General features: G+C 55.2%; 8 protein-coding genes across 8 annotated transcripts; 4 read left to right on the plus strand and 4 right to left on the minus strand.

The window, feature by feature from the left end:
• Nucleotides 1-1372: 1372 nt before the first annotated feature.
• Nucleotides 1373-3047, minus strand: CGCA056_v013009 (Deoxycytidylate deaminase; the record flags this gene model as incomplete). Its single annotated transcript, XM_037328253.1, has 3 exons — nucleotides 1373-1435; nucleotides 1489-2930; nucleotides 3026-3047. The coding sequence occupies 3 exons, from the start codon at nucleotides 3045-3047 to the stop codon at nucleotides 1373-1375; spliced, it is 1527 nt and encodes a 508-aa protein (XP_037172630.1).
• Nucleotides 3048-3925: 878 nt separating this feature from the next.
• Nucleotides 3926-6197, plus strand: ATG7 (Ubiquitin-like modifier-activating enzyme ATG7; the record flags this gene model as incomplete). The annotated part of the gene is made up of 4 exons (XM_037328254.1): nucleotides 3926-4122; nucleotides 4175-4301; nucleotides 4351-5682; nucleotides 5736-6197. The coding sequence occupies 4 exons, from the start codon at nucleotides 3926-3928 to the stop codon at nucleotides 6195-6197; spliced, it is 2118 nt and encodes a 705-aa protein (XP_037173302.1).
• Nucleotides 6198-7108: 911 nt separating this feature from the next.
• Nucleotides 7109-9045, plus strand: CGCA056_v013011 (putative MFS-type transporter; the record flags this gene model as incomplete). The annotated part of the gene is made up of 4 exons (XM_037328255.1): nucleotides 7109-7409; nucleotides 7467-7566; nucleotides 7622-7634; nucleotides 7687-9045. 4 exons carry the CDS (start codon nucleotides 7109-7111, stop codon nucleotides 9043-9045), a joined length of 1773 nt encoding a protein of 590 aa, XP_037173303.1.
• A 294-nt stretch (nucleotides 9046-9339) lies between these two features.
• Nucleotides 9340-10173, minus strand: Rwdd2b (RWD domain-containing protein 2B; the record flags this gene model as incomplete). Its single annotated transcript, XM_037328256.1, has 1 exon — nucleotides 9340-10173. One exon carries the CDS (start codon nucleotides 10171-10173, stop codon nucleotides 9340-9342), a length of 834 nt encoding a protein of 277 aa, XP_037173304.1.
• A 446-nt stretch (nucleotides 10174-10619) lies between these two features.
• dnaJ-0 (Chaperone protein DnaJ) lies at nucleotides 10620-11764 on the minus strand (the record flags this gene model as incomplete). The annotated part of the gene is made up of 2 exons (XM_037328257.1): nucleotides 10620-11657; nucleotides 11720-11764. The coding sequence occupies 2 exons, from the start codon at nucleotides 11762-11764 to the stop codon at nucleotides 10620-10622; spliced, it is 1083 nt and encodes a 360-aa protein (XP_037172781.1).
• Nucleotides 11765-18223: 6459 nt separating this feature from the next.
• On the plus strand, nucleotides 18224-20115 carry P450-1-1 (Cytochrome P450 monooygenase 1; the record flags this gene model as incomplete). Its single annotated transcript, XM_037328258.1, has 6 exons — nucleotides 18224-18604; nucleotides 18656-18755; nucleotides 18875-18892; nucleotides 18949-19337; nucleotides 19414-19627; nucleotides 19685-20115. The coding sequence occupies 6 exons, from the start codon at nucleotides 18224-18226 to the stop codon at nucleotides 20113-20115; spliced, it is 1533 nt and encodes a 510-aa protein (XP_037172795.1).
• A 471-nt stretch (nucleotides 20116-20586) lies between these two features.
• RED2-0 (Dehydrogenase RED2) lies at nucleotides 20587-21591 on the plus strand (the record flags this gene model as incomplete). Its single annotated transcript, XM_037328259.1, has 1 exon — nucleotides 20587-21591. One exon carries the CDS (start codon nucleotides 20587-20589, stop codon nucleotides 21589-21591), a length of 1005 nt encoding a protein of 334 aa, XP_037172857.1.
• A 211-nt stretch (nucleotides 21592-21802) lies between these two features.
• On the minus strand, nucleotides 21803-22921 carry CGCA056_v013016 (Cis-3-hydroxy-L-proline dehydratase; the record flags this gene model as incomplete). The annotated part of the gene is made up of 1 exon (XM_037328260.1): nucleotides 21803-22921. One exon carries the CDS (start codon nucleotides 22919-22921, stop codon nucleotides 21803-21805), a length of 1119 nt encoding a protein of 372 aa, XP_037173305.1.
• Nucleotides 22922-23103: the final 182 nt, after the last annotated feature.

Raw genomic sequence — 23103 nt, forward strand, 5'->3', positions numbered from 1 at the left:
GCAAGAATAGGTGCCTAGATGAGAAGTCAGTGATTGGTCTTTTCTCCATGTCATGCACATCTTCGAAAAACGTAGCCATGCTTTGGGTGTTTGCTTACCATGACCAGGCCTCTGTGCTCAAGCATACTCAAACGAAAGGCTTCGGCCCCAGTTAAGACTGCGAAAGCAATTGTAAGGATCGAGACGGGCTGCATTTTGAAGGGTTTGCTGCTAAGATTGGAAAGTAAAAAGCGATGATTTGGTACCACACCGGAGAGCAGTGATGATATTCTTGCCCTGTATCTATTGATGGAAGCGAGAATGCCTTTTATACTTGCATCATGATGCTCAAATTCTGTAACAACCAATAGAAACGCCAGCCTCGGACATCTCACCCGTCGTACACTTTGAGTACACGCGCCTATCGACGCCCTCTTCCCGTTGACTTTAGCGTGAAGCAGCCGGAGACTTGGCAAACCTATGCGACTGTACCTACCGTCAGTGGAACCGAGTAAACCATGAGCGCTCGCTATTTGACCGTAGCTGTCACGGCTGTGTGTCAGGTTCATGCCATCTGTACAACCGGCGACTTTACAACAAGCTTTAGCCGCAGTTCGGATGATGTTACCGGCGCGGCGGTTGTCAAGCTAACCCTTATACTTGTCTTTGGTAAGCAAAGCCCATTAGGCAACGTTTAACCGAAGCTGTCTACTTAAAGTACATTCGGCCTACGCGTTGAAACCGTTAAACGGCGGCCGGAGGTGCTTTCGGTCTCGCTTCCGGAGAAGGCGGATTAGAGTCCGCATAAGGAGCTCGTCAAGCATCAATCAATGAACTAGCATTGCATCTAAAATACCAATGTTCCTGGATTCCCGGCTGAACCGTCGGCTGGAATACTGCGATCACATGTGGCTTGGAACCTCTTGTGGCGAGTGTTCACTGCATCGGCCCGTGCCGCGCGGCGTTGCATCGGGAAAGGCGGGTCTAACGGCACCGGTCCGCTCCGGGTCTAAGGTAGAGTCGGGGGTCTAATTTGTGGACGCGACTTAAAACCGCCGACGTTGTCGTCTCTGACAAACTCAGGTTCTCTCAAGAATTATGCGTAGTTGAATATACTGAGGGCACATCATTGAGTTACTTGAATATGATCGCGTGAAAGGCAAAGTGAATTGAGTAGGCACAACTGTGCTGCTAGCTGCTTTTTACCGAATCAAACTTTCCGGTTGTAGGTCCTCAAAGGAACAACTTCAAAGGGCGAATTTTGATTCTTGGTGACGCCAACCTTCAGAAGGCGGGTAATCTTGTTAAACTCTGTCGACTCAGACGAGGCCCATCAGGGTTCTCTCTGACCCCGCTATGTACCAAATCCATATATAACCCGCGGGTACCTAGCTTACTGCATGCTCATGTACTTCATTTTGTCCAGATTCTCCAAGTGAATCAGCCCGTTCGCAGGCTGTCGCTTTGTCAGTACAACTTCACAATCATCAACGTTCAGTCAAGACTCACCGGGATGTATTGCCTCAACTTGACACCCGCCTGCCTGAACACCGCCGCCGTCTGGTCATCCATGCTGTACCCGTGAGCATACACCACCTCCTCGATACCAACCTGGCAGATCTTTATGCTGCAGGTGAGACAGGGGCAGGTATCGCAGTAAAGAACCGAGCCCTTGCGGATGCGCTCCCGACCGGCTTCAAGAAGGGCGTTCTCCTCGGCGTGGAGACAAAGGCACGTCGCCAGCCCGACGCCGGAGGAGTTGCCCGAGTTGCAGCGGGAGCAGCCGCCGTCGGAGCAGTTCTGCAGGCCGCGCGCCGTGCCGTTGTAGCCCGTTGAGATGACGCGCTTCTCGTTGCCGACGAGCACGGCGCCGACGCGGCGCTTCATGCAGTTGGAGCGGAGGGAGGCGAGCGTCGCGAGGGACATGAAGTAGGCGTCCCACGTGGGGCGCAAGCGCACGGGATCCGCGAGGTTGATCTTGCCGAGGGTGGCGTACAGGTGGGCGAGGGAGGAGGAGGTGTTCAGGAGGCGGACGGTCGCGCGGGAGATGAGAGGCTGGAGGCCGTCGTTGGGGTCGTATAGGTGGGTGTCTGAGGCGAGGGCGAAGGACTCGAGGGTGCAGTGGGGGTTGACTGCGGAGCGGAAGCGGGCGTGGCGGACGGTCAGGGGGGCGTCGACGGAGACGAGCATGAAGAAGGGGCGCTTGGCGAGCTGGTCGAGGATGGCCTCGTTGTGGACGTCGGTCATGACGAAGCGGGATTGCCAGCGGGTGGTGACGTATTCCAGGAGGGACTCGGCGGAGGAGAAGTTGAGCTCGTTATCGTTGGATGAGTTGTTGCTGTTGCTGTTGCTGGTGTTGATGTTGGTGCTGCTCGGGTTCATGGAGAAGGAAGGGGCGGCGGCATTGAGAGAGGGCGTCTCGGAGTGGTCTCCTACGGGGATGCCATTGACGGTGTTGATGGTAAGGGCGTTATCCTGGTTGGGGTGAGGGCAGTCTTGTTTCCAGTGGCCTCTTTGTCTGCAGTTGTAGCAAATGGCGTCTTTGTTGATCTTGTTCTTCTTTTTCTTGTTGTTGTTGGACTGGTTGCGCCGCGCCTCCATGAACTCGTTGGTGTCAGCAATTGAGTGAGCAGGCTCAGGCTCACCCCACGGTTCAGGCTCGGGCGAGAAGCCAAAAATGGGTGCGCGGGAGTCGGTATAGGCGTTGTCATTGCGAGGGGTTCCATTGCGGGGAGTGCTGTTACGTGGTGTATCTTCTCTCCTGTGAGGTGGCTCATAGGGAGCTTCATATGATGCAGGCGTCTCATAGCGCGCCGGCGTCACGAACCGGTCGTCGCGAGTCTTCTTTTCCTCAGGTTGAGGTTCTCCGCCGGGAGTGTCGAGGCGGAGTAGCTTGAAATCATGGTGCTCGACAAGGTACTGCGCCACCGTCTTCTTGCCGGAGCAAATCCCTGCGGAGAAGTCAGGAAATTTTGTTCATAAAATAGTTGAGGTTGCGCATCTCAAATGAGACCGGGGGTGAGTTGAAGAGCGAGTGTCGACTTACCACCGCAGATTCCAATGAGCATCTTGCCAACTGTCTGGTTCGGCACAGCACAGCAATATTAGGTTTTAAAAATGGAATCGACGGCAAGGTACAGTTGCAAACGGTTGAACATGAGTTGCGACTATGGGCTTCGCAGGGCTGCTAATGCATGTGCAAGCTCTGCAACAACCCGGCAACAAGTGTCCAATGGAAAGGCGGTCCACGTCGCGAAGCCAATTCCCGCCAACGCGCTTCTCCCCTTGAGTCGCGTAAAGCGCTTTCCCACTTGGGTCGGCATAGATTACCCCGCGCCTCCTTCCGTTTCCGAGATTTAGCCGGCGGGACACAGGACGCAGGGGCCACTTTCCTAGGTCCAGCTGCGGGCATGACACAACAATGCGCACCCCGTGGCTCTGAGCTCCCCCACCTTTGTCCAGCTGGGCAGGTCCGTCGTCGCAGCCTGGGCGTTGGAGGGGAAGCTACCCTTACCCTCCCTACCTAACCCTACCTCCTGCTTGTCAGACATCATCTTGCTCTGCCTCACCCTTCCAGGTTCTCAACCTCTGCTGCTCCCGTGATCCGAAAAAAGAAGGCGTGCTCTGTTTCTGGTGCAGATGACTGATTTCCCATATTCCAGCTAAGCGAGCGTACCTTTTTGTCCGGTCGGATTCGACAGAGATTCGCCAGAGCGACCTACCTCTTCCGTCGCATCGCGCCTTCCACCATTTGAGTCATTCCGTGCCACAACGGTTGCTGCTTCCGTTTGTCACTACCTCCGTCCTTCTTCGCCCTTCGTCGTCCTCTTTTCCCTCGTCCAACAACATCCCCAGAGTATACGATCGTCCGCTGCGCATTCGAACCCGCGTATTCCGAACGGAACCCCTCCAAGCGCATCGCGCATAACTTTTCGAAAAGCCCAAGATGGCTGCAATCCAATACGCCCCCTTCTCTTCCGAGATCGAGCTCCCCTTCTACGCCGCCCTGTTCTCTTCCAAGCTCGAACATGACAAACTGGACGACTCGGCGCGTCGGGTTCTGGGCCAGTATACCCCACTGCCCGTCGACCCGGCCCAAAGCTGCAGGATGTCAATCCTCGGCAACGCCCTCACAGCCGACCAGTAAGCAAGACTAGCTTTTGGGCTCGCGCTGCCCTCATGTTGACCCTCACAGGACTGATGAGGAGAGCAGGCCCAACGACGAGCACGTCCGCGGCGAGGGTTGGATCAAGAACGTCAACACCATCGAGGACTTCAAAAACACGGACAAGCAAGCGATGCTGAAGCTCGCCGCTCGCCATGTGAGTCCATGGTTGACTGGTCTGCAAGCTGCATACTGACTGGTGCTAGATCTGGGACGCCATAAACGATGGCACCATTTATTCTGTCCCCTCGCTTTTGTCCTCGTTTGCGATCCTCTCCTACGCAGATCTCAAGAAGTACCGATTCACATACTGGTTCGCATTCCCCGCCCTCCACTCAGACCCCCAGTGGAAGCGGACAGGTCCGATTGGCCGCCTCGATCCCAAGGAGAGCACGGCGCTCGTCGACCGCGTAGGCACCTGGGCAGCGAACCGCGACAAGAGGCAGAACGGCTTCTTCCTTGCTAAGAAGGCCCGTGGCACAGATGTCAGCGACCTAGACAAGGACGCTAACAGCGACTTGCATGACCTGAATGATACCTTTGGCTATGTCTGGGAGGTGGCGAACCTCGGCGACTTTGAGAACGGCTTTTTCGACGACGTCGCTGAGGAGGATCGTTACGTTGCGTTCGTAGACCCGTCAACGTACCCCGAGAACCCGTCATGGCCTCTTCGCAACCTGCTTTGGCTTGTCCGTCAACGCTTCAAGCTGACCAAGGTGCAAATCCTGTGCTACCGCGACATCAGGGCCAGCAGACACGCTGCCAGAAGCATCATCCTGCCCCTGGAGATGGATCCCGTCGAACCGCTCGCGGTAGCCGAAATGCCCAAGGTCACGGGCTGGGAGAGAGACGCGGAAGGAAAGCTACGAGCCAGAGTCGCAAACCTCGGCGAGTACATGGATCCGACGAGGCTGGCAGATCAATCTGTGGATCTGAATCTTAAGCTCATGAAGTGGCGCATTTCACCCAACCTGGACCTGGATGCAATCAAGAACACCAAATGTCTGCTACTCGGGGCTGGCACATTGGGCAGTTACGTATCGCGGAATTTGATGGGATGGGGCGTGCGGAAAATTACCTTCGTCGACTATGGCCGCGTTTCATACTCAAACCCCGTACGCCAGCCTCTCTTCAACTTCGAGGACTGCTTAGAAGGCGGAAAGCCCAAGGCCGTTCGCGCAGCGGAGGCGCTCAAGGAGATCTATCCCGGTGTTGACAGCGACGGACACGTATTATCTGTACCGATGGTTGGCCACCCCTTCACGGACGAGACGAAGACCAGGGGCGACTTCGACAAGCTGAAGAAGCTCATCGACGATCACGATGCTATCTTCCTCCTGATGGACAGCCGTGAGTCGAGATGGCTTCCGAGCGTCATAGGCAAAGCCGCAGGCAAGATCGTGTTAAATGCCGCGCTCGGATTCGATTCCTACGTAGTCATGAGACACGGAGCTGAGCCGGAGAATGTCCAGCCGGACGATAAGGAGCGTGCGACGTTGGGCTGCTACTTCTGCAATGATGTAGTTGCACCCGCTGATGTGAGTATTCGGCGTTGAAAAGAAAAGTTGCGACTCCTGCTAACCCCTTCTAGTCGCAGAAGGACCAGACACTCGACCAGCAGTGCACAGTTACTCGGCCAGGTGTTGCCCCTATGGCGTCAGCAGCAGTCGTGGAGCTCTTCGCGAGTCTTCTTCAACATCCTCTCAAGCATCATGCCAAGGCGCCTCATACGCATGATGCCGAGAATGACCCTGTTAACCATGCCCTCGGCTTGATCCCTCACACAGTACGCGGCTACGTGCACAACTTCAGCACCAAAGTGATCCGCGGCCAGTCATACCCCTGCTGCAGTGCTTGTGGCCCTCCAATTCTGGACGCCTACAGAAAGGACGGCTGGGGCTTCGTAAAGAGGGCGCTGCAGGAGAAGGACTACGTCGCGGAGCTCTCAGGTCTTGCTGAAGTACAGCGGGAGGCCGAGAGACGGGCAGCTGCGATGGACGACTGGGAAGATGAGGAGGAGGGTGCTGACGAGGGAGACGGAGAGCTGCTTTAAGCTCTGGGTTAGAGTCAAAGTACACTTAGATTGGGAGATGGCGTTTCCATGGCCTAGCACTGTTTCTATGGGTTTACTCAGGGGCGTTGTGGATTATGGCGGCTTTTGTAATGAACTAGCATCATGATGGCTTCAAAGAGAGAGTACTCGGTAGAATTGCATTTATGATTCCAATCCACCAGAACCACCAGGAGGACATTTGGGGTGCAGATGACAAGGATCCTACCCCACGCTGCACGCGCAGCTGCCCTCGGCCCGTGACCGCTGCGGGCCCTGGGGATGTTTCACAAGCTGCCCCGGACGTTCCGTAGCGCCACTAACTGATCGTCTCGATTACTGGGTGACGATGTGTTAGGCGGAGGTTACAGCACGTCTGCAACGCTATTTTCGTCCTCCATGTCCCCTGAGGTGGCGCGATGCATTTTCCGCTGCGCTCTGCGGGATGACCTGGCACCCCCCTAGATTACCTAAGGAGCGCTAATGCGCGGCGTGGTAGTTTCTTTTAGTCAGGTGTCCTCGAACTACGAGGGAGTGAGCATGGGGGTTAGGTACACTACACATCACGTCTCTTTCATCTCACCGTTCCTCTTGTTTTCACATTTCATCGGATTCTTTCATCTTTTCGTGTTTCTCGAGGTCTCTTTTATACGTGTCCTTAGATGGGAAAGATGTAGATGGCAACTGGGACTTTTGAAGGATCAGGTACTTGTTGTTATTTGCTGAGTAAGAGCAGGGAGTGAGACGCCGACGCGACAACATCGAAGCCGAGGACGGCATCATCGGCTTGCTATTTTCACGAGGATACTGAGGCTATATCTACGACAGTCACGTGGGCGACGCACATTACGTTACTATTACCTCTAACCGACACGCGAGGGAGCTGCTGGTGCAACATCAGGAAAATAAGAAGCATGGCGCTCCTGCGCACCTTTATCCGCCGTCTGCTCTCCGACCAGCCCGAGTCCGTACACGACTACCTCGGCGTCGTGGTTCCGCTTGAGGAGGCGCATCTGCACAGTCACTCGGCGCGTATAGGCCGCTGCGAGTTTGAGGAGCGGCCGGGGCATGAGGATGACGACGGCGACGATGAGGATGGCAAGGACCAGGGGGAGAGCACGGGGATGCTGGAGATGAGCGCGGCGGAGTATACGATTGAAGGGCTGAGGAAGGAGGTTCGGAGGGGCGGGAGGGGGATGTGGACGGAGTATGAATGTGAGTTATCTGCGTGATGGATGAAGCTTGATGAGATGGTTAATGGGAGGGGGGCAGTGAAATCCAAGCTTGTCAACAAGGCGATTCAGGATATCGGGATGGGGAGGTATAACTGGCAACTCTTCATCCTATGCGGCTTTGGATGGTTTGCGGATAAGTAAGTACATCTCAACCCTCGCACTCATCATGAACCTCACTAACCATATCGCCAGCCTATGGATGCACGTGAGTCTTCACCACCCTCCCCTCAACGCTCCCCTCAACTGACAACCAGCAGGGCGTCTCGCTAACCCTCCCCTCCCTCTCCGCCGAGTTCGCCATCTCCGAAAAGACCGTCCGCTACACCACCTCCTCCATCTTCCTCGGTCTCTGCTTCGGCTCCTTCGTCTGGGGCATCGGCTCCGACGTCCTCGGCCGCCGCATCGCCTTCAACATGACGCTCCTCATCACCGGCGTCTTCGGTATCCTGCTCGCCTTCGCGCCCTCCTGGGGCTGGGTCTGCTTCCTCTTCGCCTCCCTCGGCTTCGGCGTCGGCGGCAACCTCCCCGTGGACGGCGCCCTCTTCCTCGAGTTCCTCCCCGATGCGTCCAGCTCGCTGCTGACCCTGCTGTCCGTGTGGTGGCCCGTCGGCCAGCTGAGCTCGTCGCTGGCGGCGTGGTATTTTATTGTGAACTGGCCGGCCGACCAGGGCTGGCGGCGCTTCGTGCTGACGATCGGGCTGGTCACCTTCATCATGTTCGTGGTGCGCTTCTTCGCGTTCCGGCTGTTCGAGTCGCCCAAGTTCCTGCTCTCCAAGGGCCGCCAGGCGGAGGCCGTGGCCGTGGTGCACGGCATCGCGTACCGCAACGGCGCGAAGACGTGGCTTACAGAAGAAATCCTCGACGCCGTGGTGGAAGGCGTCGCCACCGCCGACGACGACGGGACGACCGCCTCGGGACGCGGGCGTACCGCCGGCGTGCTCAAGGACAAGATGAAGTCCTTCTCCGCAGACCGCCTGCGCCCGCTCTTCAAAACCCGCACGCTCGGCCTCGCGACCGCGATCGTGTGGTTCGTCTGGGCGACCATCGGCATGGGATACCCGCTCTTCAACGCCTTCCTCCCGCAGTACCTCTCCCACGGTGGCGCGGCGCCGTCCGAGGGCAGCCCCGACGCGGGCGCGACGCCCATCACGCCCGCGACGTACCGCACCTACGCCATCACGTCGGCCGTTGGCGTGCCGGGCAGCCTTCTGGCGGCGTACCTCGTCGACCACAAATCGCCCTGGCTCGGGCGTCGGGGCACGCTCGCGTGCTCGACGTTCGTGTCGGCGGTGTTCCTCTTCATGTTCGTCAAGTTCGGCACGTCGCCCGCGAGCCAGCTGTTCTTTAGTTGCGTGGAGAGCTTCTCGCAGAATATCATGTACGGCGTGCTGTACGCGTTCACGCCTGAGATCTTTCCCGCGCCGGTGCGCGGGGCGGGGACGGGGGTGGCGAGCTTTTTGAATAGGGCGATGGGGCTGATGGCGCCGGTGCTGGCGGCGAATATGCCGGGGGATGGCACGACGACGCCGATTTATCTGAGTGGTGCGCTGATTTTGGCGGCGTTTGTGGGGATGTGTGCGATTCCGATTGAGACGAGGGGGCGGCAGAGGTTATAATGTAGGATCAGGTCGCTTGTGTGCCGGGGTTTTGTGAGGGATAGAGGAGGCTAGAGTGAGCGTCTTTGGAGACGTTGGGTATAGATTTGTAAAATGGATTGATGTGTTTGGCCAAAGTCGTCCTTGGTATTCACGAATTGCCGTGAATATGCCTCGTACAGCTCACAACTAGCTGATCATAGATCATTCTCAACCCCTCGTAGCCTTGGTATCAACCCAGAGCCCCTTTTGCTTCTCACACATTTCCCTCTTCTGATCTCAGTCGCGCAAAACTCCTCCCTCACCCGAACCTCATCACATCAACACCTTCGCAAAAGCATCCCCCAACCCCCTCTCCACAAGCCACCCCTCCACAGCCTTCATATCCCCCCGATTCGCCCTCTGCCCCCTCCTCTCCCCCACCGAGTCCGTGATCTCCGTCATATCCGCAAACACCCTCTCCACGCCCTCACCAACTTCTCTATGCCGCTCGCTGACCTTCTTGTGGTGCGCGGGTATATCCCCCCACGACTCGGTCTTGATGAAGCGCATGTAATCATCCACATTCTTTGAGGGGCCCTCGAGGCACAGCAGGCCTGGTTTTCCCGCGTAGAGGAAGCCCGTGAGGCGGTACCGCGGGGCGTGGATGATGAAGTCGTCGCGCTTGGAGCGCGTTGAGATGGAGGGGAAGTAGAACCACACGCGCACGAGGGGTCCTCCGCCTGAAGAAAGGGGGTCTGAAGGGGTGGCGGCGGCTGCTGCTTCCTCTGCGGCTTGTGAGAGGTGTGCGGAGGTTGAGGCGGCGATGGCCTCGATTGTGCTGAAGAGGTCTTCGTCCTCGGGGATGAGAGCGTTGAGGTTTGTGGTGGCGGCGCGGGAGAGCCACGGGGGCTGCTGGATGCGGACTTTGATGTGTGGAGGGTCCTCTGGGGTGGCGGGCCCTGTGTGTGAGAAGGGGACTGTGATGTCGAGGGGGAGGGTCTTGGCCTCGGAGTCGGGGATGGATAGGTTGAGGAGTAATGTTACGGTGGGGGCGGTCTTTTTGAGGGAGGATGAGTTTGATGAGCCGTTTTCGAGATCTGATTTGAGGGCGTCTAGGAGAGTCGATGAGTCCTTGTCGAGGGTCACTTCATCTTCGGTTGGGTACATGGCCATTAAGAGGTCGATCTGGCCGATTTGGTGCTCGATGAGGTCTGGGGGCAGAAGGTGCCATGATGATGTTGCTGTCATTTTGAATTGGTAAGTTGAGACAATCTCTTTTTGTGAAAGTGCAGGAACTGAGAGATAGAGGAAGTGAGTATCTCAGTCCGATCCCGGTCACTTCGCGATAGTTGGAGGGGGAGGGGCATTGTGGATGAAGGGTTTTTGGTGTGCGCCACAGTCTTCAGCCACAGACGCCACATGTTGAATCTGAGAGATCTCTACAATAAGCTTGTTTATTTTTAGACCTGCCACTTCAAAGTGGCCACAGCTGCTTTTCACAGCAGTGGGGAATAGGTTGGCGATTGAATCGACAGAAAAGAGGTGGTATTTGTGTAGTCGTCCAAGAACAGCATGGTGTTTATGTATAAAGAAGGCAAAGTCTATACCTCATCTTACGTTCGGTTACCCTTCGCGCCAGCAGGCGCATCGACTCTCCTCTTGCGGAACGAGTTGCCCATCGCATCTCTAACCATCGGATCCGCCCGAATCGTGTTCTGCACAAGCCAATCTTTGACCTTGGCGCGCACGCTGCTCAGAGCCTCCTTGTCGCCCATGAACGGCGTCATCTCCATGTCCAACAACCGGTTCGCCTCGCCATCCAATCCGCGAACCAAGTTCTCAAGCCTCTGCAAGCCCTCGTCGACAGCAGCCGCCGATCCCTCAGCAGCCCGCTGCGCCGCCTGGCCCTGCGGGTTCAGCAGCGGCCCGATCTGGCTAAAGGCGATGTACATCGTGACGGCCGCCTGGCGCGCGAGCGACACGAGCTGGAACTGCAGGTACGGCGGGCGGCGCAGGATGGTGCTCAGCGCGGTGTTGGCCATGGCGAGGTAGGGCGGCATCTCGGGGCGGGTGACGACGATGAGCTCGGCGACGAAGAAGGTCAGGAGGACGACCCAGCGCCAGTAGCGGCCCCAGTCGAGGTAGCCCAGCAGGCCGAGGCCGTAGGTGGCGGCGGCGGCGATGCCGTAGTGGGGGATGGTGCCGGAGAAGACGCCGGTGGAGACGAAGTCGTAGACGGTCTTGCAGTTCTGCCAGTTGCCGACGACGGGGCCGAAGCGCTCGTAGGCGAAGCGGCGGTTGGGGTCGGAGAGGGTCTCGGAGGCGGTCTTGAGGTGCATGAAGCGGGCGGCGGCGGCGGACGAGTCGCCGGTCTGCTTGTCGGGGTGGTAGACGGCGGCGAGGCGGCGGAAGCGGGACTTGATGATGCGGACGGGCGCGGAGGCGGCGACGTCTAGGTCGGTGTAGAACGTGCCCTGGCGGCGGAGGGTGTGGTCGGCTTCGATCAGGGTGTAGAGGAGGTAGGCGGAGACGACGAGGATGTAGATTCGGCGGCGGTGGATGGCATATTTCGCGGAGCCGGGTTGGGGTTTCGGGTCGCCGGCGCGGATCGCGAGGCCATAGTAGATTGATTGGACCCAGGAGGTTGCTAGCTTTGGGGGAGGTTAGTGATGTAATTCACGAGACGAGAGTGCAGAGGGGGTGGTTCGCGTACGTTGGGCAAGAAGGCCCAGCCTATGAGGGAGAGCGCATTCGACATTGTGATTAAATGGTCATGCCCGAAAAGACGGACGTCGCGCGACTGCGGCCAAAGTGCAGAGGAATTTGGCTGTCCGAAGGCGGGCGGGGAGTGTGGACGTGAAGCTGGCAAAATGATAACTTGGCGATGCGGCTTGTTGACTTGCTGGCGTTTTGACGCAACCGGTACCCACATCGAAAGCTGACCTCATCCCGTCTCTTGCAGGCAGGCACAGCTGGCTGGGGCATTGATCCCTGTCGTCCCATGGTCAGATGAATGTGATTGGAGGGGAGCAACCAAGGTCCATCTAAGTGGGGCACTGTCCGTTCAGCGTCCCTCATTTTCGTCCCTTCAGAGTTCCCGGACGAACACTGTCACCTTCGTTCTGACTTGTCACACTCTGAGAGTGAGTGTTGTGCGACCGACATGAAGTTTCTTCTGTACTTTCGATTAATAGTCGGGGACATGTGCTGAAGTTGACTTTAAGCTTTAGTCAGTCGACGAAGTCCCTGATAATTCATTTGACAAGCCCCCGGACTCAGGGGCTACCGTCAAAAGTTGAGTTGCCAGTGGCAATGACTTCTATCAGCCAGATTCAAGCGACTCGTTGGGCGACTCCAGGTAGTTTTCAAGTAGCTTATGCTGTCAAAGTCGAAGCAGTGACGGCTGTTGTGGTGGTACTCATGACTTTGGTGTTTGCCCAATCTGCATGGCCCAATCAGCAATGCGGGATTCAACGACTACTCCGTGCCAGACCGCGACAGGAGTTTTGGACTCGATGTAGGTGAGACTTGTCTCAAGCATTCCTCACGCTGGTCTCAAGGTTATTTGGTGGGCTTTGCCAGGTGAAGCAAGCCGCGACATCGCCAATCTTTTCAGCTCTTGGATACTCTGGGGTGTCTTCTCGACATCTCCAGTGTGTAAGAACACCTCGAGCATGCGGCTTTCAGACCGCACGAAATCTGTTTTACGTCTCCGCCACCGTTTGACATCGCACATTCCATGGTCACCGCCAATCCCCCAGCATAACTCCAGGCTGGTACCTCTACAGACGCAACGACTGACCAGGACAGATGTCGCCAAACGTAGAAGTGAAGGGGCAGCCGATTTGGTATCCAAAGCGGCCACGTCTCCATCGCAAACGACTCTGCGGGGAGCTGGTGGCCTGCATATGCCGCCAGCTGAGGGGGGGGCAGCGGTCATTTTGCATTCGTTGGCAGTTGGACGGGCAGATGTTGACATGCATATGCCATCATTGAGTCCGCTTACCGGTGTCTTTTGACACTCAGTCCAATCAAGAGAGAAAATCGACTCCATCGACACTTTCTTCAAAGCCAGTTGCAGAGCTGAAGTCGCTCCGGTTGGCTGGATGCTAGTCCTCTCCCGTCGTTGGCTGCAACTTGAGGAGCATCAACCCGAAAGAGGTTTGCATCTAGCGTCCGCTCTTCCCGTCACTTTTCCTTGGTTATTCCATCCACGACCTATCAAAAGCCTGCATACATCTGCGCAGCTGTTCTTTGCTGGCTGCAGATGGTTTTGCGGCTTGGCAGGAACAAACGGCGGACAACGGTGGCGGACGACGACAACGATGACGACGAATGGCAACAACGACCGGCGATGGCGACCATGGAAACAAGAGACGACCACAGCTCCTTCCAACTGAAAGCCCATCGTGCTTCTTGCTGCCTTGCATAGCGCGGATCTTCTTTGGCGCAGCTCCGAGCCCTTTCTTTCCTGGCATCATCTTCAGTGGCCATGCAATGCGAATACTCAACGATTCCTTTCACAACATACCGAGATCGATGAAGGACGGCAACGACATCAAGGATGACGGTGTCAACTAGGCGATCTTTCATGGCACCATGCATATACAGTTGCCAACCCACTGGCTCAGTCTTCCTGATTCGCGACGCAGCTTCCCGTTGGCGAACCAGGACAACTGAGCAGTTTCCCTTTTCGTCCAGGGCAGATGGACAAACGACGATGGAGGGTAAAAGTCAGGAACGCCCTCGCCGCCGTCGTCGTTCGTTCTCTTCTCTCATCATCGTCACTCGGTTCTCCCTGTTTATTCACTACAAACACAACGTCAAGCGCGAGAAGCTAATGGATTTCGCCACCGCGACGTCTTCTAGTAGCGACAACTACAGCTCTGTCATTGGAAACTTGTCATCTCATATTGACAACATCTTCAAGGAGCACCAGAACGTCACCGATATCCTCCTTCTTTACCGCCAATCCGACACGAAATCTGAACCCTCCACTACCGACATCCTGAACCGGTTGGTCAAGCTTCAAGAACAGGCTGCCAAACCATCGGATCCCTGGTCCACCCCGGCAATCTGGAGTGCTGTCGCTACAGGAGTGGGTCTCTTGATCAGCATTGTTGTCACCTTTTTCATTGGTGTTTCGAACTTTATGAAGGACAGGATTGTCAAGTCGACAGGATGCATGAGTAGATTCGTTAGATACATCACAGGTTGGACGGATACTACACCCACGACGGGTGAGTTGAAGAGACGGATCGATGAGTTGGAGGCAATTGTTGGCAGTCATTCCGATTTGCAGGGTATGTTGGTCAGACGCAGCATGTTGGCACGGATGGATGACTTTGATGTTGGTCTCATCGGTTTAGTCGGCACAGCTGGCGCACCAGGTCGCATGGGACAGGCCGAAGCTGATCTTGTTACCGCAACTACCAATATCGCGGCTTTGAGTGGTCGTATCAACAAAGCAACGAACGGTGCTACGACTGCCAATTCGCGCCTCGCCACAGTTTCAGCGAACGTCATTGCTCTGGGCGGTCGCATCGACACGCTTGGCACAAGTTTCAACTCTTTGAGCTCACGCTTCGATACCGGCATCATCAGCCTTGTCCAGTTGAGCAGAGACGTTACCAATGTTCAAGCTACCGTTACTGTTTTGAAGGGAAGCGTCGAAACAGCCATTGGCAGCGTTATTCAACTGGAGAAAATCGCCACGGAGGCTACGAGCAAAGCCAAAAAGGCTACCAAACGCTCAAAAACAGCGACAAACGATGTAACCACTCTCAAATCGGTCGTGAAGACAGCAGATACCAAGTTGACCGGCTTTTTGACCGGCTTTCTGGGCACTGCAGACATTCCCAGCTCATCGGGTGGAGTCGATTTCGCCGATAAGAGTCTTACTGCCATCGATGAGCGAATCAAGAAGTTGCAGAACGACTTCAGAGAGCATGAGTCCGCGCCTGCTGGCATGGCTCACGTTTGTGTCTAGATTGCTTTACGGTAAGTCATCGAATCCGCTTTTGCTCATCAGTAGCATTTTCTAACCATCAAGCGAACATAGCACCCACAGAAACACAATATATTTATGGGAGTTTTCCTGGCCGGCAAATGTTTTCCTGTGTACTCGGTTTTGTCCGTCGTCGTTGTTATTATCAAACCCTCTATTGGTTCCTCTACTGCTGTCGTCCTTATGGAAGTATTGGGCGTGGTATGATACTGCGCGGCTGACCAGCCGACACTGCCTGGCTAGCACAAGATTCGTGGTGGTTGAGAACATTATGGCCGAGATACTCACGAGCGTCCATGCGATGGACTGTCGAGAAGGAACGTAACGGAATGGGAAGAGACACGAGACGTGCTGATATTGGGGAAGGAAGGGAATCGTGGGACGAACTGTGTTCTTGTTTTATTTGTTTTCAGTCGAGCTTGGAAGACTCCCTTCTTCCGGAACTGCCTGTTCCACAAAGCGCCTTTCTCTTCTAGCACAGAAATGCGTTTGCGCTTTCAATGTCACCCTTCCCATTCCTGCACTGAACGTCTTCACACCAAAAAAGGTGCCGAGTTCCCTGGTCTGACCAAGGGTCATAGGAGGCAGTATCGAATAACATCGCAAACTCGTTCTCCCAATCCTTTGCCCCCCCTATCAATTCCAGGGAGGTCGAAGAAAGGCGTGACAAAAATATCTGGTTACCCTTCCTCTCCCATTTGTAACGAGTACATCGCTTATCGCACCTCACGACATGCTTGCCCCGCATGCGTTTGCCCTGTTTCGGCCCTGCAACCTCCATACAGCGCCGAGTACCCCATCGCTCTCTATCATAAGGGACTACCCTTCCAATTCTGCTATCTCCTCCTAAACAGCAGCAATGTCTCGGGTCGAGTGCTCTGAGAAGCCGGAGGTGGTTGTGCCTGAAATGGACACACAGGGCGTCGCCGTATCTCTCTTCAAACTCATCTAACTTCTGCACTAAGAAGGCGTACGTGACGGTGCCGTCTTTCGGGATTGATGGCAGCCTCCACGAGAAATCGATGGTATACTCGCCAGGGCCGTACATATACCCACATGTCGGCGGATTTATGTATCCATGGCTGTCTTCAGGAGCGCTGCGGCGGGCTGAAGCCTTGCATTGGCTGCAGTGGCTCAACCTTCGGCGCACATACTTGTCCCGACGGCTTCCAGGGCTCGAAATCCTGTCCCAGATGGAGGATACCGCGACATTGATGTGCGGGCAGAGCTGGATAAACGCGCTTGGCATGATACATTGACGTGGGCGCTGTGCAAGGTATTGCCTGCGCTCTTGGCGAGGGAACAATATTTTTTCGTGGCACGATTTGCAGTATCGGCATTGTAATAAGCTGAATTGTTGGAAATATTTTCTATGATCCTGGTAGCATCGAGCTGTCCGTCTCTTGAAGCATGGATCGCAGAATGCGTGTCTCTTAGCGCGCAGAACGGTCTTTGCGTCGTTTTCGAACCCGTCTGTCTTCTTGCGTTGCCAAACGCTTTTGCGTGTCTTGCGGTGGAACTGGCTGAATATCTCGCTTTGATAGATGCGCCAAAAGGTAAAGGAAACCTGGCGCAACATGTCAAGGTCATCCGTAGCTACGATGAGTAGGACTTGAAGTAGAATCTCCTCGGGAAGACGGAGAAGTCTACTCTGTTGAAGGTTGCGGTCGAAGTTGATCTCCCACGGAGGTGCGTCGGTACGTCCTTCGGGGACGGTGAAGGTTGCGAAGACAGTTGGTTGTTCGGGACACGGTGGTGCGATGGATATGTCGCCTTGAGTTGATTCAGACTTGGTCGGCTCGACTGGAAATGGTGCGGGCTCTCCATGGTTACAGCAGTCGGCATCTTCGGCGGGAAAGTTCACGGGATCGAATCTCTTCGGCTCTTCGACGACTTGTGGCGGAGGCGTTGTTGTCCCTGGATAATGACAAGGCAGATTCTCGGCTTTGTTGAGAGGAAGCATCTTCGGTCTGAGCCTCTGCGACTACAATCTGGCGAGTTGGCGAAATCTGCTCTTTGATGATGATGCAGAGGATGATGACAGGAACGCACCACGCGGCCAAATGTTCAGAGGCAGTCGTCATGGCGTGGGTATATGGATATGCAAGAGTCATGGCTCCAACTTGAAAACAGTCAAATTTTAGAAGCAATTTTATCAGTACATATTATACAACACCTGGATGGTGTATCGCCAGAGAGGTTCATGGATTGCCACTGTATCCTCATAAGTCTCGCAGCGCAAAGACCGTATGAGGTCACCAAGAGTTCCCTAAATCTCAAAAAGTCGCCAACGGGCTGACAGATCCAATTGCCCCCATTCTTCATGCCTTTGGAGCAAGAATTAACCTTCTGTTCGCTTCGTCTCTCAATCGTTGAAGCCGGCCGGTCGGCCGGAAAGGTTGGTCATACACGGCGCACCTGCTCCGATAAATCGGAGGTCAATGGCCGATCGCCGGCAGCACTGGCAGACTGAGAATTGTGGATTCAAAAATAGATCACCGGCATCCAAACTCCACCAAAAGTCATAAGCCGTCGGCCCGGAAGGAGGAAACAGCGCTACGACGTATGCCAATTATGCCACAGAGTAGGGACTGTCGCAGTAACGACGCAACTTTACCAGCCGATCTGCCGAGGGCGGGAAGTGGGGTTACGACTGCCGGCCTCTCTCCCGACCGCCTCGTAGATTCCGACCTTCTCCTTACCCTAAATCCCCGTAAATCTCGCCTGCACCCAAAGCTTCGTTTCCGCAAGCCTGCTGTCGATCATCTTTTGACCAATGGTGTTGCCCTGCATATGTCGTGTCATGCCAGCGTAACGGGGGCCGGTGTCCGCCCAAGAGCCCGAGGACCCAGTTCTCGTCCGAACGAGGCATTACCTAAGCCCGACGAATTACTCGCCCTGTTCGAAATAGGAAAGTGCACTCCTTGGCGCTTGTGGTCGAGTCGCTGTAGATGGAGATGTTGAAGTTGTCGATAGCAGATAGCTGAAACGCCGTGTCACGATGCATGCCGTGAAGGTCAGTTCGGGATCGTCAGTCTTTGCAATAAGCTTATTTGTATTCGTCCCAATTTTGCAGGCCTTCTCATGAGCAGTGCAACGAGCAAAATGATTATAAGTCCAGAGGAGAAACCAATCTGATGGTTTCATCAGTCACTTACAGCATCATCCGAACCAGCAATCTCATAGTCATCAACCCTGCAGCCGTTCGCGATGGCACCGAAACCTTCAGCTTCCGCATTGGCTGATAGTAGCTTGCCAGTCTCCTTGGATAGCTTCAGACTCTCCTCCGAGGCTTGGAGTATACTCGCCGCGTTGTTGGCCGCGGTCCTAGCCTACAAGATCTGGACCGATCACAAGTTCAAGTTGCCACCGCTCATCAACCCGCCGACATCGTTTGACCTCAGCGGAGCGGCTTTCAAGAAGGACTTTGTTCAGAGAAGCAATGAACTCATCCAAGAAGGGTCGAAGGCATTTGGGGGAGAACCATACAGCGTGATGTCCGACACCGGCCGCGTGATTATGCTGGCCCCGAAGCATGTCGACGAGATTCGAAACGACCCGAAGCTGAGCTTTCTGAAGAACACGGAGCACGTAGGTACACATGTTTGAGATATCAAGCTGGTACTGACTTCGATGGTGTAGGATTTCCACGCGTACCTCCCTGGTTTCGAACCATTCGGAGCGGGCAATGCGATGCAGATTCTCATCATGGTTGCCAAGAAGCAGCTCACCAAGTTTCAGGGTAAGCTTCCCATTCAAATCATTGTATCATTTGCCTTGTATCGTGGTCTAATCCATTTGGCGTAATAGCGAAGATCACAAAGCCACTCTCTGACGAGACCGCGTTTTCCTTTTAAACAGTCCTTGGCGACTCGACAGGTATGTGCTAACCACCGTGAACATCCCACTCCTTTCTGACATCGGCGGGTACACAGAATGGCACGAAGTTGGTTTGGGCCATTCCATTCTCAACATAGTCTCCCGCCTCTCGTCCCGCGTCTTCCTCGGTCCCGAAATCTGCCGCAACGAAGAATGGCTCAACATCACAGTCATGTACGTCGTAGACTCTTTTATCGCAGCCGAAAGGCTTCGAATCGATCCAAAGCCCCTCCGACTCATCGTCCACTGGTTCCTACCAGAGTGCCAGCGCGTCAGAAGTCACGTCGTCCAGACCCGCTCCATCATCCAGCCCGTAATCGATGCCCGAGCACGCGAGAAGCGCGCCGCGGCCCAAGAGGGACGTCCGATTCCAACATACGATGATGCGATCCAGTGGGGCGAGGAGGAGTCCGCGAGGTCGAAGTACGACCCGGCGATCTACCAGGTGGGTGTTAATCCTGTCAAGATTCCTCCGCCATTCGAGTGAGCCAGAGCCTGAACTAATTGGAGCAAATCTTAAGCTGGCGATGGCCGGTGCGGCGATACATACCACGACCAATCTCATGACGCAGCTGATTCTGAACATCCTTCCGAGACCTGAGTTGTTGGCTGCGCTGCGGTCTGAGATGATTGACATTCTCGGCAAGGAGGGCTGGGCGAAGACGTCGCTTTACAACATCAAGCTCATGGACAGTGTGATGAAGGAGACCCAGCGCATGAAGCCAATCCAGTCAAGTGAGTCGAAAAGTCTTACGAAGCCTGTATACCTACAAGCTGACAATCCCATTCCAGTTTCCATGGGCCGCATCGCCGACGCCGACGTCTACCTATCCGACGGAACTGTTATCCCCAAAGGCATGAAGGTCGCTGTTGCCAATACCTCGAGACACGACCCCACTATCTACGAGAGTCGTCTCGAGTTTGATGGCTACCGCTTTCTCCGTATGCGACAAACACCTGGAAAGGAAAGCCAGGCGCACTTCGTTACAACGAGTCCAGACTCTCTTGGCTTTGGCCACGGACAGCATGCCTGCCCGGGACGTTTCTTTGCCGCGAACGAGGTTAAGATTGCCATGTGTCACTTGCTTCTGAAGTATGATCTTAAGCTGGTGCCTGGGTCCGATTCCTCGGTGCAGGTGCACGGCTTCAGTCTGAACTCGAATAGAGGGGCGAAGATTAGAGTGAGACGGAGGAAGGAGGAGATCAACCTGGAGAGCCTGTGATCAAATCATTTTCAGCTGAAGTTTAGACTTTTAAAAGAACAATGTTGAGGATAGATGTTGACCCGTTGCTGCTTGGACCCTGGTGGAGGAGAATTAGGCCGTCGGCTCCCGGAGCATCTTCCAGCACGGTCCCCACCAACTTCTTCAATGATTAGTGAACACCTCTGAGAACAAACCCTCAGCTTCAGCCTCTGCAACTCCTGATAGATCCCTTGTTTCGGCCGCTTCGGCGGAGATGCAAAGTCAGATGCGGATGTCTTCGTAATCTCGGTTGCTGGTCGCTGGCGCGGCTCAATCATCGGGGACCTCCTTCGGTCGGTCGAAAGCCAGAGGACAACCCTTGTGTTCTTGAAGCTTTAGAGAGGAGTACGCGATATAAATCTGTACGTTCTCCAATGATGGAACTCTTGCTGTTGTTCGTACTTCCATAATAAGGATCTACTTTGTTTCTCGCAGGTGCCACCTTTGAAAATGTCAATTCTACTTCCCTTGACGGCGGCTCTAGCAGCTGTCGTATACGGACCCACTCAGTTCACCGACAAAATTGTCGAAAGTCGGTTCGGTGCCCTCATCCACGGACGTGATGGGGCCAAGGTGTTATTGGGCCTGGCTGTAGGCCTCGGTGTTGCCAAAACTATCAACAACCTCTCTAATAAAGTAGCGTTGAACAACTGGCGCGTGAGAGCACACAAAGGCTGGGTATGGAACAAGGAAATCGCCGTTGTGACAGGCGGTTGCGGTGGCATCGGCAGAGAACTTGTCCTCGGCCTCGTCAAGAAGGGGGTGAAAGTCGCCATCCTAGACCTCGCGCCTCTTCCTCCAGACATGGAGAGCGACCCCGCAATTTTATACATCAAAACAGACATCACTTCTGCCGATGCCGTCGCTCAAGCAGCCAAGACTATCCGAACATCTTTCGGGGCTCCCTCGATCTTGATCAACAACGCCGGCATCGCATCCCCGCACACAATCCTCGACACCCCAGCCGACTTCCTCCCCAAGCTCTTCGGCGTCAACGCCATCGCCCTCTGGATCGTCACCAAAGAGTTCCTCCCCAGCATGATCAAGAAGAACAAGGGGCACATCGTCAACATCTCCAGTATCACGGCCCACATGGCGCTCCCCTCGATGGTCGACTACTGCGCATCAAAGGCGGCGTCCGTGACCTTCCACGAGGGCCTCAACTGCGAGCTCAAGACGAAGTACAAGGCTGGCGGCATCATCACAACCATTGTCCAGCCCAGCTGGGTGAGAACGAACATGTCTCCCAAGAACGCGGACGAGATCGAGGAGAAGCAAGGGAAGATGCTGTTGCCCAAGGAGGTTGCGGATCGCGCTTTGGCGCAGGTGTTTTCTTGTCGGGGTGCTCAGATTGTCTTGCCGGAGAAGGTGTGGTTCTTTACCACGTTGCAGGCGTGGCCTAACTGGATGCAAGAGTGGATGAGAGACAGAATGGGCAAAGCTAGTCTGCTGTAAACTGCTGAGGTTGGCACAGACGCTTTGGGTTGGTCCCCGTTGTCGGTTGCTTCATTTATCCAAGGTTTTGCCAGGGGCGAAAAGAAGCAGGTTTTCTATGAGACACATCTTATCTTTTGCTTCTGTATTTAGTTCTAATAAGATACTGCCGGCTTTCAATATGTTTTTCATCCTTTCTTGTGGCCACCGGCCACGAACACCGGACAATGAATCAGGCATAGCTAGCAACAGGTTGTCCCAGAACCTCCAATCTAGGCGTGATCCCAAGACCAGGTGCCGTCGGAGCTCTTACACGGCCACCATGGGCTTCAAAGTCTCCACCCGCCGTCTTCACAGTCACCATCTCCGTCGATCCCAGAATGCACCGCAAATTGCGTTCCGGCACGGTCTGCGCCAGGTGGACAATGGCGGCAAAGGAGATGTCTGAGCCGGTCGTGTCCTGGATGCTCATAGTGTAACCAGCAGCAACGCAGATGTCCCGTTGGCGGCGACCTCGGGTGAGCCCTCCATTCTTGGACACCTTGAAGTTAATGCCCTCCGCAGCATCATCTGCGACTAGTTGAATGACTGACGTTTCATCGGTAACCAGCTCATCGATGATGATGGGTATGTCGGTCCGTCTCCTGAGGGCGAGAGACTCGCGTGTCGTAGCGCAAGGCGCTTCCAGAACGAAGTCTAGACCATCAGGTAGCAGCCTGATCATCCGGAGGGCAACCTCAACAGTCAACCCGCCGTTCGCATCAACGAGGAAGAACTCGCCCGGTTGTCTATCCGCAAGCGAAGCGGCAATCCGCGCGGTATCTGTGACCGGGTCGCCCCCCGATATCTTAACGGAATGCCCCAGATAGCCCTTCTTCCTAAAGTCATCAACCTTTGTCCGCATCTCTTCCGGGTCTAAGACGCCAATGGACGATATCAGGGGCAACCCAACGTCCGTACTACCTCCCAGGAGCTCGCACACAGGCAAACCGACCGACTTGCCGAAGATATCCCAGCAAGCCACATCAATTGGCGTTTTGGCGTGTAAGTGGCCCACAAGCGCATCGTCCATGGCGTCGTTGATGCGGTCGACCTTGCGCGGGTCCATGCCAATGAGCTTGGGTGCAATCTCCGCGATGCCGGCTCTGACGCCGAGGGCGTGAGCGGCGACGTAGGTTGAGCCGAAGGGTGTGCTCTCGCCCCAGCCTTCGAGGCCGGTGTTTGTAATCACGCGGACGATGGTTGCGTCGAAGCTTGGGTATTCGCGACCGCGGGATAGGTAGTAGATACCTCCTGAATAATGGAGAGTGACTTGAAGGACGTCAATCTTTGAGATTTTGAGGTCAGACATGGTGGATGGGGAGTGAAGTGGGCTTCGAAACCGGCAATCAGTGTATTGCCAATGGTCAAGCTTGTCAATATTTAGGAGTTGGCCTTCTAGTACTTGAAGCCCGGAACATTATATAATTAGCGACTCATGAATTTTTGGGCCCTTATCAACAGATTGTCACATCCCGACTTCAGGCCTGTCTC

This window comes from Colletotrichum aenigma (assembly GCF_013390185.1).
Source record: "Colletotrichum aenigma strain Cg56 chromosome Unknown KSG_Cg56_contig09, whole genome shotgun sequence".
In the NCBI taxonomy this organism is placed as follows: Eukaryota; Fungi; Ascomycota; class Sordariomycetes; order Glomerellales; family Glomerellaceae; genus Colletotrichum; species Colletotrichum aenigma.